The sequence below is a fragment of the Pseudophryne corroboree genome, chromosome 11 (genome assembly GCF_028390025.1).
Source record: "Pseudophryne corroboree isolate aPseCor3 chromosome 11, aPseCor3.hap2, whole genome shotgun sequence".
NCBI classification, from domain to species: Eukaryota; Metazoa; Chordata; class Amphibia; order Anura; family Myobatrachidae; genus Pseudophryne; species Pseudophryne corroboree.
The window spans coordinates 1,809,805-1,822,084 of NC_086454.1; the positions used below are offsets into that span (position 1 = coordinate 1,809,805).

The window sequence follows — 12,280 nt, forward strand, 5'->3', positions numbered from 1 at the left end:
CAGTCTTCATTCCGGGAGTGGACAACTGGGAAGCAGACTTCCTCAGCAGACACGATCTGCATCCAGGAGAGTGGGAACTTCATCAGGAAGTCTTCGCAGTGGGGACTGCCTCAAATAGACATGATGGCTTCACGTCTCAACAAGAAACTTCCGAGATATTGCGCCAGGTCAAGGGACCCTCAGGCGGTTGCAGTGGACGCACTGGTGACACCGTGGGTGTTTCAGTCGGTCTATGTGTTCCCCCCTCTTCCTCTAATCTCAAAAATACTGAGAATCATAAGACGAAGAGGGGTTCAGGCAATTCTCATTGTTCCAGATTAGCCTCGAAGGGCCTGGTATCCGGATCTGCAGGAAATGCTCACAGAAGATCCGTGGCCTCTTCCTCTCAGGGAAGACCTGTTACAACAAGGGCCCTGTTTGTTCCAGGACTTACCGCAACTGCGTTTGACGGCATGGCGGTTGAACGCAGCATCCTAGCGGAAAAGGGCATTCCGGAGGAGGTCATTCCTACTCTGATAAAGGCTAGGAAGGAGGTGACATCGAAACATTATCACCGTATCTGGAGGAAGTATGTGTCTTGGTGTGAAGCAAAGACTGCTCCTCCGGAAGAATTCCATCTGGGCCGTTTTCTCCACTTCCTGCAAACTGGAGTGAATTTGGGCCTAAAGTTAGGCTCCATTAAGGTTCAGATTTCGGCCCTCTCCATTTTCTTTCAAAAGGAATTGGCTTCTGTTCCGGAAGTACAGACTTTCGTGAAGGGGGTGCTGCATATCCAGCCTCCTTTTGTGCCTCCGGTGGCACCATGGGACCTTAACGTGGTGTTACGGTTTCTTAAGTCTCACTGGTTTGAACCGCTTCAAACAGTTGAGTTGAAGTATCTGACTTGGAAAGTGGTCATGGTATTGGCCTTGGCTTCGGCGCGGCGAGTGTCGGAGTTGGCGGCTTTGTCTCACAAAAGCCCTTATCTGATTTTCCATGTGGATAGAGCTGAGTTGCGGATGCGTCCTCAATTTTTGCCTAAGGTGGTTTCTTATTTTCATATGAACCAACCTATTGTGGTGCCTGTGGCTACAAGGGACGTGGAGGATTCCGAGTCCCTGGATGTGGTCAGGGCATTGAAAATTTATGTGGCCAGAACGGCTCGGGTTAGGAAAACAGAGTCTCTGTTTATCCTGTATGCAGCCAACAAGGTTGGCGCTCCTGCGTCTAAGCAGACTATTGCTCGCTGGATCTGTAACACGATTCAGCAGGCTCATTCTACGGCTGGATTGCCGTTACCGAATTTGGTTAAGGCCCATTCCACTAGGAAGGTGGGCTCTTCTTGGGCGGCTGCCCGAGGTGTCTCGGCATTACAACTTTGCCGAGCAGCAACTTGGTCGGGTTCAAACACTTTTGCAAAATTCTACAAGTTTGATACCCTGGCTGATGAGGACCTAATGTTTGCTCATTCGGTGCTGCAGAGTCATCCGCACTCTCCCGCCCGTTTGGGAGCTTTGGTATAATCCCCATGGTCCTTACGGAGTCCCCAGCATCCTCTAGGACGTAAGAGAAAATAAGATTTTAAACCTACCGGTAAATCTTTTTCTCGTAGTCCGTAGAGGATGCTGGGCGCCCTTCCCAGTGCGGACAACATCCTGCAAGACTTGTATATAGTGGTTGCTTACATAAGGATTATATTTTTCAGTTGGATCAGTTTTGGACTGATGCTGGTTTTGCTTCATACTGTTGACTGGTTCGTATCTCCCATGTTTTACGGTGTGAATGGTATGAATCTTGCCCTTGGATTTACAAAATCCTTTCCTCTTACTGTCCGTCTCCTCTGGGCACAGTTTCTCTAACTGAGGTCTGGAGGAGGGGCATAGAGGGAGGAGCCAGTGCACACCCATACCTAAAGTTCTTTTTAGTGCCCATGTCTCCTGTGGAGCCCGTCTATTCCCCATGGTCCTTACGGAGTCCCCAGCATCCTCTACGGACTACGAGAAAAAGATTTACCGGTAGGTTTAAAATCTTATTTTTTCGGATAATGCCAGACAGTGTCTTTCATATGTTACCACAGACTCTCATTATATTTAGGAGGCGGCCTCTGATGCCGGTGTCCTGGCTGCCAAAGCGTCTACTACGACCATTCTGGCTCGCCGGATTCTGTGGTTTTGGTCCTGGTCTGTAGATCTGGACTCTAAAAAGACTTTGGTGGTTATCCCTTTTCAGGGACACATCCTGTTTGGGGAAGATCTGAACGAGATTGTTGCTGACTTACCGTCTGCTAAAACTGCCTTTCTGCCAAGTACTAATTATTCGGATCAGAAGGCTGAGTACCAACTTTCGTTCCTTTTTGAATTCCCAAGTTAAGCAAAGGGTCAGGCGTACCCGAAACAGGCTCGCACTTCCAAATCCACTAAACCCAAACCTAAACGTTCCTGGACTGCCCGTCAGCCTGCTTCCGAAACGGACAAGCCTGCTGCATGACAGGGCGGGCCTCCCTCTGGGGGATCCCAGGGTGGGAGGCCGACTTCTACGGTTTGCTCAGGTATGGTTACAGACCACTTCAGATTCCTGGTTAAGGGAAGTCGTCACTCACGGATACGGCATCTCTTCAAAGAAAGGTCCCCCTCGCCAGTTTTGCTCGACAAATATCTCTTTGGATCCGGTAAAAGCAAACACTCTCCATTTGGTGGTACAATCACTCCTGGCTACAGGAGTGGTAGTGTAGATGCCTCTGGCTCAGAGAGGCAGGGGGTACTATACAACGCTGTTCCTAGTTCCGAAAGCGAATGGTTCCTCCCAGCCCATTCTCAACCTCAAGTCTCTGAACAAGTTTGTGAAAGTTTCCAAGTTCCGTATGGAAACTCTTTGCTCTATTGTTCTGGCCTTGGAGCCCCTGGACTATATGGTATCCCTGGATATACAGGATACTTACCTGCATATACCTATTGCAGTGTCGCATCAGCAATACCTGCGGTTTGCTATAGCAACCTACATTATCAATTCCAGGCCTTGCCTTTTGGACTGACCATGGCTCCGCGAATCTTCACCAAGGTCATGGCGGTTATGACGGCTGTGCTCCCCCGTCAGGGTATCAGGATCCTGCCGTATCTGGACGACTTGTTGATCCTAGTGAACTTCCTAGAGGTTCTCCTCAGTCATCTAGAACTGACGGCCCAATTCCTGCAAGCCCACGGGTGTCTCATCAACTTCAAGAAATCCTACCTGGTCCCTGCTCAGAGCATGGTGCACCTGGGGGCACACACAGCCAACGGATGTTCTTGTCCCAAGAGAAGGTCCTGAAGCTTCAGGACAGGATAAGATGCCTCTTTTCTCGTCCGCGAGTGTCAGTACACTCGGCGATGCAGGTACTAGGCCTCATGGTGTCTGCTTTCGACATGGTAGAGTACGCTCAATTTCACTCTCGCCCCATGCAGAAGCTAATCCTTGCCAAGTGGGACGGCCTGCCTCACCGGATCAGGTCTCGCATGATTTCCTTGGCTCCGGAAGTTTGTCTGTCACTGAGCTGGTGACTACAGGACCAACAATTGATCAGGGGTCGTCCCTTCTGGATCTCCAACTGGGTCCTCCTAACGACGGATGCCAGTCTACGGGGTTGGGGTGTGGTGTTGGAGCAACACTCTCTTCAAGGTCGGTGGACCAGGGAGGAATCTCTCCTCCCGATAAATATTCTGGAATTTCGGGCAGTGTTCAGTGCTTTGAAACTAGCCCTGCCTCTGGTATAGAACAGGCCTGTTCAAGTACAGTCGGACAATGTCTGACATACATCATCAAGGCGGCACTCGAAGTCTCCATCTGCCAGCCATATCGGCAGTGTTCATTCCGGGAGTCCTCAACTGGGAAGTGGACTTCCTCCGTTGTCAGGACGTACACGCCGGAGAATGGAGCCTTCATCCAGAAGTATTTCAACTCCTAGTGGACAAATGGGGCCTACCAGATGTAGACCTGATGGCGTCTCGACACAATCACAAGGTTCCGGTCTTCGGAGCAAGGACAAGGGATCCTCAAGCAGCGTTCGTGGACGCCCTGGCAATTCCATGGAATTTTCGGCTGCTGTACTTATTCCCTCCGGTGTCACTCCTGCCCAGGGTAATAAGGAAGTTCAAGCAAGAAGGAGGAATCCTACTTCTGATCGCTCCAGCGTGGCCCAGACAGCATTGGTTCTCAGACCTACAGGGTCCTCTTCTACTTCCTCAATGCCCAGACCTCCTCATTGAGGGCCCCTGTCTACCAGGATTTGGCCCGACTGGCTTTAATGGCGTGGCTCTTGAAGCTTCAGTTCTGAGGGCCAAAGGTGGTTCTGAGGCGGTCATTCAAACGATGTTGAAAGCCCGTAAACCGGCTTTGGCTCGGATTTATTATAGGGTCTGGAATTCTTTCTTCACCTGGTGTGCGGCTAAGAGTTTTTGATGCATACAAGTTCAGTACTGTCATACTCCTGGTGTTTCTGCAACAAGGCCTGGACTCAGGCCTTCGTCTGGCCCTCCCTCAAGGTTCATGTTTCAGCCTTGTCGGTGTGGTTTCAGAGAAAAATTGTGACTCTGCCTGACGTTCATACCTTCACTCAGGGTGTTTTACGGATTCAACCTCCCTATGTTCCTCCTGTGGCTCCTTGGGATTTGCCTGTTGTTTTGGATGCCCTGCAAGAGTCTTCGTTTTTTGAACCTCTTGAGTCTGTGGACCTTAAATGGCTTATGCTTAAGGTTTTGTTTTTGCTGGCTATTGCCTCTGCCAGACTGGTTTCAGACCTGGGTGCCTTATCCTTTAGGTCTCCCTTTCTGATTTTTCAACGTGACCCAGTGGTTCTTAGAACACGCCCCTGGTTATCTACCTAAGGTGGTGTCATCTTTCCACCTTTAACCAAGAGATTGTGGTTCCGGCCTTTATCTCTCCTGATTTGTCCTCCAAAGAGCGGTCTTTGGATGTGGTACGGGCTCTCCATATCTATGTGAAGAGAACCGCCTCCCTTCGGAGATCTGATTCTCTCTTTGTCCTTTCTGTGTCATCCATCTGGGGGACGCTGCGCCGTTACTTGTGGGTTAGAGGTGTGAGGTAGTGGAGTTTGGCACAGAATCTATTAAAAGCTGCCTCCTCCCCCCTCTAACCCCTCCCATCTCCTTCCTGCTCAGCCATCACTCTGTTTTTATTTTGTGCCTGTGGAGTACAGACACAGTTTTTATTTCTCCTTAGATTTTTTTTTTTTTCTCTAAGCGTTTTTTTCTCAAGTGTACCTAGTCCTTGTTTACAGGTGACAGGTACTACTGGGGTGGGTTTAGCATCCCACTCTGAGCTACTGCTGGAAGAAAAAGGCCACCACACTTGGGTCACTGGGGCCTTTATCCAGAATAAGGTACAGGACAGCCACAATCTGTCACTGACAGTATTGGGCTGTCCCCTCTGTTAATTTCCTTCTTATTTTATTAACAGCTTCCGCCCTCCTGCCCCCCGCCCCACAGTGAGAGAGACTGATTTGGAGGGGACTAGCGGAGGGTCCGGGAGAGTATTTTACACTCCCTGGACCCAGTACAGAGCTACCGCGACAACCGCTGTGTGTAGCGGTGCGCGGGAGCCCGAACTTCCGGTCTCGGACTGGCCGCGGCTGTTACGTCAGCAGTGCAGGGACGGCTTCCCGCCTTGCTCTGCCGCGCGCGCACACTGTTCGGTAGCTTCCTCTGACTCCGGGGCGCCATCTTATCCGGCTGCAGACTGGGGGACGCTGTGCAAGCGCATACAAAACACTGGTTTCCAGAGACAGTTTTCTCTTAGTCACATCTAAACTGCAAGTATATGGTGGGCTAGCCCTAGTGGCAGACAGCAGTTCGTCTTCTTGGGGACACTAGAGATAACTGCTAGGTCACTTGTCTAGGGATTCATAGTACATGTTTACTGCATATATATATATATATATATATATATATATATATATATATATATATATATATATATATAATATATATAAGGCTACAAAGGGCAAGACGGCCTCAGTAGTTTATTTTTCCCGTTCACAGTGTGGCTCAAAACTGGCTAAGGGTAGTGCTGACGCGGGTACCCTCTGTACTTCGTGCTCTGGTGCATCAGTGGCGGATCAGCAGTGAAGTTCCACAGATCAGTCTATGCCCCCATGGGTCAAGAACATGGTGGATGCAATTTCAGATTTGCGTCAGTCTAGGTTGGAGGCAGAATATGCTCAGACTCAGGTGGAGCCTCTGTGGGCCCAAAATATGGGCAAGTGTCTTACTGATTTAACCCATTCTTTAAATAAGTTTGTTAATTCTGCCAGCAGTTCCGCTGCTACTAAACGACCGCAGCCGTTACCCGCTATAGCTTTTCCGGGAGAGGAGTCAGATGCTCTGACATCTCCATTGGAGGAAGGGGAGGTAGATCCTGAATGGGAAGAAGTTTCGACTTGGGAAGATGAGGAGCTTTCTACTAGTTCAGGTGTTAGATTACTAATAGAAGCCATTCATCAGACTCTAAATATTCAGGATGCAGCAGTAGCAGAGACTTCCTCTCCCTTCTTTAAACGACAGAAGAGACAGGTTATTGCCTTCCCTTCTTACTCTCACTTTGCGGATATCTTAAAAGAACCCTGGCTTAAACCGGATTCTCGTTTCCAGGCTCCTAAGAAATTAAAATTTCTATACCCTTTTACGGAGGAAGATACAACATTTTGGGAGACAGCCCCAAAGGTAGCTATTTCACATTTGGCAAAAGCTACGGTTATTCCTTCGGTACAGTCCGTGACATTAAAAGACCCTACCGATAGGAAAATAGAAGCATTACTAAAATCTATGTTTTCTTTATCAGGGGTCTCTCTCCGTCCAGATCTGGCGGGTGCCTGGGTCCTTAAGGCCGTGGATGAATGGCTAGCACAGGTCGTATCTGGAATGCAGTCGGACGATCCGTCGGAAGCCATTCAGTTAGCAGAACAGATTTCGGAGGCGCTTACTTATGTAGGTGAGGCCTTGTTAGATTCTGTTGCGCTACAGTCCCGGGTTTCTGCCTTGACAGTATCAGCAAGACGGTCTGTTTGGCTTAGGGTTTGGAATGCTGATTTGGACTCAAAGCAGACCTTGACGGCAGTTCCTTTTGAAGGGGAGTTTCTTTTTGGATCTGAGTTAAAGAAGATTATTTCGGATACTACTGGAGGAAAGAGCCCCTGTCTTCCATCTGCTCCTCACAAGGTTTCGGTCCTTTCGTACGCAGGGCAGAGGTAGTTTCCAGACCTTTCGTGCCTTCTCCAGATTTCCACGAAGAGGGGCATTCAGAGGTAGAGGATCTCAGGCTACTCGCAGACCGGCCAGTAAGCCTGCCGACAAGCCTGAGGCATGACGCTTCAGGTCTTCCGGAGGGATCGATGAAGGTCGGGGCTCGGTTACTTCAGTTCAGGGAAGTGTGGCTCCTGTCGAAACCGGATCGGTGGGTGATGGGGGTCATATCCAGAGGATATATGTTGGATCTCGAAGAGACAGCCCCATTCCGGGTATTCGTCACACCTCTCCCAGACGATCCCTCCAGACGTCAAGCTCTTCAGGCAACAGCAACCCTCTTACAAAATGGAGTAATCGTTCCGGTGCCCTCTCCTCAGAGGGGTCGGGGTTTTTACTCTGGTCTTTTTCTCGTGGACAAACCGGATGGTTCGTTCCGACCCATTCTGCCCTCAACCCGTATCTCTCAACCCAAAAATTCAAGATGGAATCCATTCGTTCAATTATCGCCACCATGAAGCCAGGGGAATATTTGTCTTCAATAGACATAAAAGACGCCTACTTACATGTCCCGATTTGGATAGGTCATCAGCCTCTTCTGAGATTTGCAGTCGGGCCATGGCATTTTCAATTTCAGGCTCTTCCCTTTGGTCTTTCTACGGCTCCTCGAGTTTTTACAAAGGTAATGGGTCATGTCGTCGCGGTTCTCCGTTGTCAACATCACTCCATACTTGGACGATCTGTTGGTCAAGGCCCCGTCAGCGCAAATTCTCACTCAGAACCTGCGTCTAACGACAGAAACTCTGCAGTCGTTCGGGTGGATAATCAACTTTCCAAAGTCGTCGTTACTTCCTTCCCAGAAAATGTTTTTTTCTGGGACTTTTATTCGATACCAACAGCCAGGTGTTTCTTCCTACGGACAAGATTCAGGATCTACAGGCCAGAATCCGGACCCTGTTACACTTACCGGTAGTGTCGGTCCTCAGATGCATGCAGGTGTTGGGCAAAATTGTGTCCTCCTTCGAGGCAGTTCCATACGCCAGATTTCATGCCCGACCTCTTCAGGCTCAGATTCTCGGCTGTTGGGCTCGGCCGGATCCACGTCTCGAATTGCAGTTGATCCGCTTGTCGGAAAGGACTCGTCAGTCGCTTCACTGGTGGCTTCAGAGTCACAATTTGAGAAAAGGAGCACCGTTCACGGTTTGGTCTTGGTTGATGATCACCACGGATGCAAGCCTCAGTGGTTGGGGAGCAGTGTTCCAGACTTATCACTTCCAGGGGCGCTGGATCAGTCAGGAGTCAAAATTACAGATCAACATTCTGGAATTGAGGGCAATCCGGTACGCACTCCTTCAGATTCAGACCATGGTACAGGGTCATCCGGTTCGTGTGCAGTCCGACAACGCCACGGCAGTGGCTTACATCAACAAACAAGGAGGAACTCGCAGCTGGTCCGCAATGAGAGGGGTCGCTCAGATTCTCACGTGGGCGGAACGTTGGGTTCCCGTAATATCCGCAATTCACATTCCAGGAGTCGAGAACTGGGAAGCGGATTTTTTGAGTCGTCACACGATCCATCCGGGAGAATGGGAACTTCACCAGGAAGTGTTTCTCTCTCTCTAGTGGACCGCTGGGGACTGCCAGACGTAGACCTAATGGCGTCTCGACTCAACAAGAAACTTCCTCACTACGGTTCGCGGACTCAGGATCCTCAAGCATTTCTAATAGATGCTCTAACAGCTCCATGGCAGTTTCAACTGGGGTACGTGTTTCCGCCAATTCCAATGCTTCCACGTCTACTTCAACGTATTCGGCGAGAAGGTCTCGCCATAATTCTGGTGGCTCCAGATTGGCCGCGCCGACAGTGGTACACTCTTCTGCGCAGCATGGTCGTCGGAGACCACTTTCGCCTTCCCCTACGTCCAGATCTTCTTCTTCAAGGATTTAAGTCGGCTGGCTTTGACGGCTTGGTTCTTGAATCCAAGATTTTAAAAGCAAAAGGTATTTCGCGTTCTGTTGTACAGACGATGATGCGGGCTAGGAAGCCGGTGACTTCCGGCATTTATCATAGGGTATGGCGTATTTACATTGCTTGGTGCGAAAAGCGGGGCTTGACTCCGCATTTGTTTAGACTTCCTCGCCTGCTCTCTTTCCTTCAGGAGGGTCTCGATAAGGGTCTGAGGCTTTCTTCACTGAAGGGTCAGGTTTCAGCTTTGTCGGTTCTTTTTCAAAAGAAACTAGTGATCGTTCCTGAGGTTCAAACATTTCTTCAGGGAGTACTTCGGATTCAACCACCTTTTGTTCCTCCATGGGATTTAAACTTGGTCCTTACGGCCCTTCAAAAATCTCCATTTGAGCCTTTGGAATCTGTGGAACTGCGTTATCTGACACACAAAGTTGTTTTTCTTTTGGCTATTGCTTCCGCTAGGCGAGTGTCTGAGTTGGCGGCTCTTTCTTGCAGACCACCCTTGTTAGTGTTTCATGAGAACCGGGTGGTTCTGCGGACTAAACCTTCTTTCCTGCCAAAGGTTATTTCGGCATTTCATTTAAATCAGGACATTGTTCTTCCAACTTTTACTCCGTCGTCTTCTCCGGGGGAGAATTCCCATTTGGCCCTCTTGGATGTTGTTCCGGCCTTACGTATTTATTTGTCTCGCACGGAGTCTTTCCGTCGTACGGATACCTTGTTGGTATTGATTGATGTTCCCAAACGAGGTTGGCCGGCCTCCAAGAACACTGTGGCCCGTTGGGTAACTTCGGCCATCAGACAGGCTTACGTGTCTTCAAATGTTTCGGTTCCTGACTCAATTAGGGCTCATTCGACTAGAGCAGTTGGAGCTTCTTGGGATGTTCGCGGTGGTGCATCTATTGAGCAACTGTGCAGGGCGGCGACCTGGTCGTCAGTTCATACTTTCACAAAGTTTTACCGTTTTCATACTTTTGGTTTGGAGACTGCCTCTGTTGGGCGTCGTATTTTACAGACGGCTATGCCGTCAACGTCTCCCTCCTCTCATTAGCTTGCTTTGGGAAATCCCACAAGTAACGGCGCAGCGTTCCCCAGATGGATGACAGAGAAATAGGGAGTTTTGTTTACTTACCGTAAAATCTTTCTCTGAGTCCATCTGGGGGACGTTGCGATCCCTCCCGTAGTTTTGTCTGGGTTATTTGGTTGTTTTTTTGGGTCTATCTCCTTTGGCTTGGCTAAACGTTAACCGAGTGATGGCTGAGCAGGAAGTAGATGGGAGGGGTTAGAGGGGGGAGGAGGCAGCTTTTAATAGATTCTGTGCCAAACTCCACTACCACACACCTCTAACCCACAAGTAATGGCGCAGCGTCCCCCAGATGGACTCCGAGAAAGAGATTTTACAGTAAGTAAACAAAAATCCCTATTTTTGGTTTTCATAAACGTGGCTGGCCTGCAAATAAGCAGACCTTGGCCAAATGGATTAGAATGGTGATTGCACATGCTTATGTACAGGCTGGGCTTCCAGTTCCTGCTACTATCAAGGCCCATTCTACTTGGTCTGTTAAACCTTCTTGGGTGGCCCGCCGTTGCGCGTCCCTAGGACAATGGTGCAAGGCAGCTACGTGATCCTCAGTGAACACGTTCATCAGGTTCTATGCCTTTGATACTTCCGCCTTCCAGGATGCTTCCTTTGGACGCCGAGTTCTTGTGCCCGCTACAGTGCGTCCCCTCCCATGAGGAACTTCTTTAGGACATCCCCGATGTTATTCCCTGTGGAATCACAGTGTACCCCTGCTGCTGAAAAGGAGATTTATGGTAAGAACTTACCTTTTGTTAAATCTTTCTGCGAGGTACACTGGATTCCACAGGGCGCCCACCCTGACGCACTTTGCTTCTTTGGGTTTGAATGGCATTAGCTGCTGACACTTCTCTTGTCGTGAGAATGTGGTTGTCTGTGGCTACTAACTGTTGTCGTCTCTCTTACCTGCTACTGCATTGGACTGGTTAACAAAACTGAGCTCCTGTGCACGGAGGCGGGGCTATAGAGGAGGCGGCGCTATGCATTCTGGGAACAGTCAAAGCTTTAGCCTGTCGGTGCCTCGGATCAAGATCCAACTCTATACTCCAATGTTATTTCCTGTGGAATCCAGTGTACCTCGCAGAAAGGGATTTAACAAAGGTAAGGTCTTACCATAAATCTCCTTTTTCCGCCAGGTAAGTGTCTACCGCATTAAATACACTGTTCTATGTACATGTGAGTAACATAAGATAATTGTTCTGTGCAGGGGTGATCTCTTTTTCTTAGTGTATCTCATTTTGCTCTTTGTTACCTGTGTCTGTTATTGGAGCACATGTTTCTTACTGTATATCCTTTGCTCCCTCTTCAGGATTTTGAGGCCCTGACGCCCAACTTGCTGGCCCGTACGGTGGAAACGGTGGAGGGTGGTGGTCTTGTCATTCTCCTCCTGCGCACAATGAGTTCACTCAAGCAGCTGTACACTATGACCATGGTATGGTGACCACACCAGGAGCGGTCTCTCTGCAGCACTACTCTGGTGCATGGGGAGGGTGCTTTGTATATTGACCTGCGGTTTGGGAGACATACCAGAGCCAGGGCCTGAATGCTATGGCGTGAGGTCTTTACTATATGCTGGTGCTCTGGTGAGCACTCCAATGCTGGGTACCATGGGTGGGGTGGTCGGTGGTTCCTACACCATAACAAATGTGGTGGGCCGATGACCACGGCATAAGAGAGGGTCAGGCAGTCATGGTCCATGTGATGCGTATAAGGAGCCTTCTTGGCTTTATGTTACTAGAATCCTTTCATCAGCAGCCGCCACATTGATGTCCAGATAAGTTGTTCCAGTGCGTCGTATTTCTTTCAGTCATCTGACTCCTACATGTCTCCTTTTCTCAGGACGTTCACTCCCGGTACAGAACGGAAGCGCATCAGGATGTGGTGGGGCGCTTTAACGAAAGGTGATTATTTGTCTTTATTCTGATTGGGCAAACTACTAAAACAGTGGTTCCCAACCTCTGTCCTTGAGGCATACTGACAGGCCAGGTTTTAATGGTAACCTTGCTTGAGCACAGGTGAATTAAG

At 49.4% G+C, this 12,280-nt stretch overlaps 1 protein-coding gene across 1 annotated transcript in view; it reads left to right on the forward strand.

The window, feature by feature from the left end:
• Positions 1–12,280, forward strand: part of NAT10 (N-acetyltransferase 10) — a 184,029-nt gene that overhangs the window by 36,192 nt on the left and 135,557 nt on the right. Inside the window, exons 5-6 of the mRNA XM_063946085.1 lie at positions 11,565–11,687; positions 12,095–12,156. Coding sequence (XP_063802155.1) covers positions 11,565–11,687; positions 12,095–12,156 — 185 coding nt within the window. The remainder of the gene's footprint in view (positions 1–11,564; positions 11,688–12,094; positions 12,157–12,280) is intronic.